Genomic DNA, 2,542 nt, shown 5'->3' with positions numbered 1-2,542 from the left:
CTCGGGCCAATTTTGAGAAAAACTAAAAAAAAACTTGGTTTCGGAGGGGATACAGGGGGGTGGGGAGGGGGGAAAAACGTCGAGAGATATTGTTTTTTTATTGGGGGTCATCGAAGACTGGGAGTCAATATCTCTTACAGTTTAAGCTCCAGAACAGTGACAAGTTGGTAAAAAAGACGATTATATAACTGCTCTCTCTTTGAGTTCGAGCAGTAAAATAGGAGAAAAAAGCCCTATTGCAAAAGTACTTCATTCAAAGATACCCTACTTCTCCCTAAACACAACACTTCCTAAATCCCGTTTAAGCTAAAGTTGAAATTTATATTTCTAATTTTATCAAAATAAGGTCGTAGTGCCCTAAACCCAAAATCCAAGAACATTTCCATCTCTAGAACTTATCAGCCTCATAATTTTCTATCGCTTATCCTATTGGGATCGTGGACTTATGACATCAAGTATAGCAGACCACAGCTGTCGATCTCCTGCCACTTCAGGAAATGTTCGGGTTCAATCTCAAGGCGTTCCAAGGCAAGATTCTGAATTTGATTCAGACACCTTGTCCTAGGTCTACCTCACAGTCGACGCCTCCTCACAATGGCTTGCATAGCTTTTCTAGGGAATTTTTTCACCTATAAAACTGTTTTACATAATTGATATCAGTGTAAATTCTTTCATTTCGAAGACACAATCATTTTCTGTCCTGCTGTAAATGGTATCTGGTTCGTTTTCTATCAATAACATTATCAACTTATCTATCTATCTACTTGCTGATTAGAAAGGGATTTAGAGGCCTTCCAACTGGAGTCGTCCAAATGAGAAATTGACACTGAACTTCAGTTGTCTGGGAGAGTTTCACTGGGAAAAGAAGTGGATCAAAGTTTTTTTGCGCGCCAAAATGACCAATTGGAGGGATGAATTTGCAACTCCGGCTGAACGCCTGGCATCCCTCAAAGGGAAGACCACTCTATCCGACATGACCTTCATTGTGGGCAGTAGTGAGACAAAAATTCCTGGACATCGTTTTGTGCTGAGTCTTGTGAGTGAGTCTTTTGAGTCATGTGACCGTGAAATCCGCATCGCTGACTTTGAGGTGGAGATCTTTATGGAATTCCTCGGGTATGTCTACTCTGGTGAGGTGACACTGTCGGACACCACAGCCCTTGAGATGCTGAAACTGGCGAATAGGTACTCAGTTGACTTCCTGAAGAAGGATTGCGTGGACTTCCTAAGGCGCAATATCAACGTGACCAATGTGCTGCAGTGTCTGGACTTAGGAATTGAGCTGGATGTGAAAGATCTCAAGTTTGAGAGTCTGGATGTCATTTCGGACTTTACCCAGGCAGTGGTACAGCAAGACGCCTTCTTGGAAATCAGCTTAGATACCCTGCGTCATATTCTTGAACTAGATATTATCATCTGTACGGAATACGAGATCTTCCAGGCAGCAATGCGCTGGGCAGATGCAGAGTGTCATCGTCAGGGATTGGAGGGTAACTGCGAAAATTACAACAAGATCCTGGGCGATACGATGGATCTCATCCGATTCTCAGCCATTGAACCTGAATTCGCAGAAGAATTTCGCAATATGACTGATCAGACAAAGGAAAAGGCCAAGTATCGCTCATTGAGCTCATCACTGCCGACGTTCTTCGACTATGGTCATGTGAAGTTGACCATTCGATCACCATTGGATCGTATTCATCTATCCCCGGAAGCTGTGAGGGAGTGTTCACTTGAACTGACATCCAACCAACTGATCAGTGTCTTTGGTTTCGGAGTGATTGTAGAGACAGGAGCGGAGCTAACAGGATGGGCAGAGATGTCCTACAAGTACGATGGAGATTGGGTGGAGCTGAAGAAGAATGTTAATGTGTCTGTGGGATGCCGATGGAAGTTTGGCGCCAAGCACGAGATTGTCTTTCTACTCCTCAAAGAGAAACTAACCCTTGCCCTCAATAACTACCTCTATCGTATTGTCCTGCACAATCAAGCTGCAACGCTGACCCAAATCCTTGGGGATGTCTTCAATGAAACCGTCACCGTTGAATCCAGCGCCGATGGAGATGAGACCATTGTTAATTTTAGTCGTCAAGAAGAGAACTACATACCAATGATTCTAGTTCAACATGAAAAATTCACTTAATTATTCCCGTAGACTCATCTTAATTTTAGCATTAATTAATTCCTTTCATAGTACGCTTAACTTTTATTATATTCTTTATAAAAAGTTATGAAGCTAATTAGCTGTTTTTTATTGGTTTTGATTCTTTGCGATCGTATCTTGTGAGTTATAACATGTACCAGAGCTGGATCTTGTTCGGAAAACTTTATATTTCAGATCAAGATGAATCAATTAATAAATCCTAAAGAAATCCTAAAGAATCCTACCGCATCTGAAGAAAGAACGGTAAGAGACGTCCACTTAAGGTCAAATATTAACCGGATGACACATGATAATTATTGTTGAACATGGGGATGTTCATCATCGAACATCCCCTACCCTTATGCCCTAGACACACTTACGACTTAAGCAGGGAGACGA

The 2,542-nt window shown here is 41.9% G+C and overlaps 1 protein-coding gene across 1 annotated transcript; it reads left to right on the top strand.

Moving 5' to 3' along the window:
- The first annotated feature begins 787 nt into the window (after positions 1-787).
- LOC129802097 (BTB/POZ domain-containing protein 2-like) lies at positions 788-2,240 on the top strand. The gene has a single exon (XM_055847667.1). The coding sequence runs from the start codon at positions 896-898 to the stop codon at positions 2,141-2,143; it is 1,248 nt and encodes a 415-aa protein (XP_055703642.1). The 5' UTR covers positions 788-895; the 3' UTR covers positions 2,144-2,240.
- The last annotated feature ends 302 nt before the right edge of the window (positions 2,241-2,542 follow it).

This window comes from Phlebotomus papatasi, chromosome 2, assembly GCF_024763615.1.
Source record: "Phlebotomus papatasi isolate M1 chromosome 2, Ppap_2.1, whole genome shotgun sequence".
Taxonomy (NCBI): Eukaryota; Metazoa; Arthropoda; class Insecta; order Diptera; family Psychodidae; genus Phlebotomus; species Phlebotomus papatasi.
This window is presented reverse-complemented; position numbering and strand designations above follow the sequence as displayed.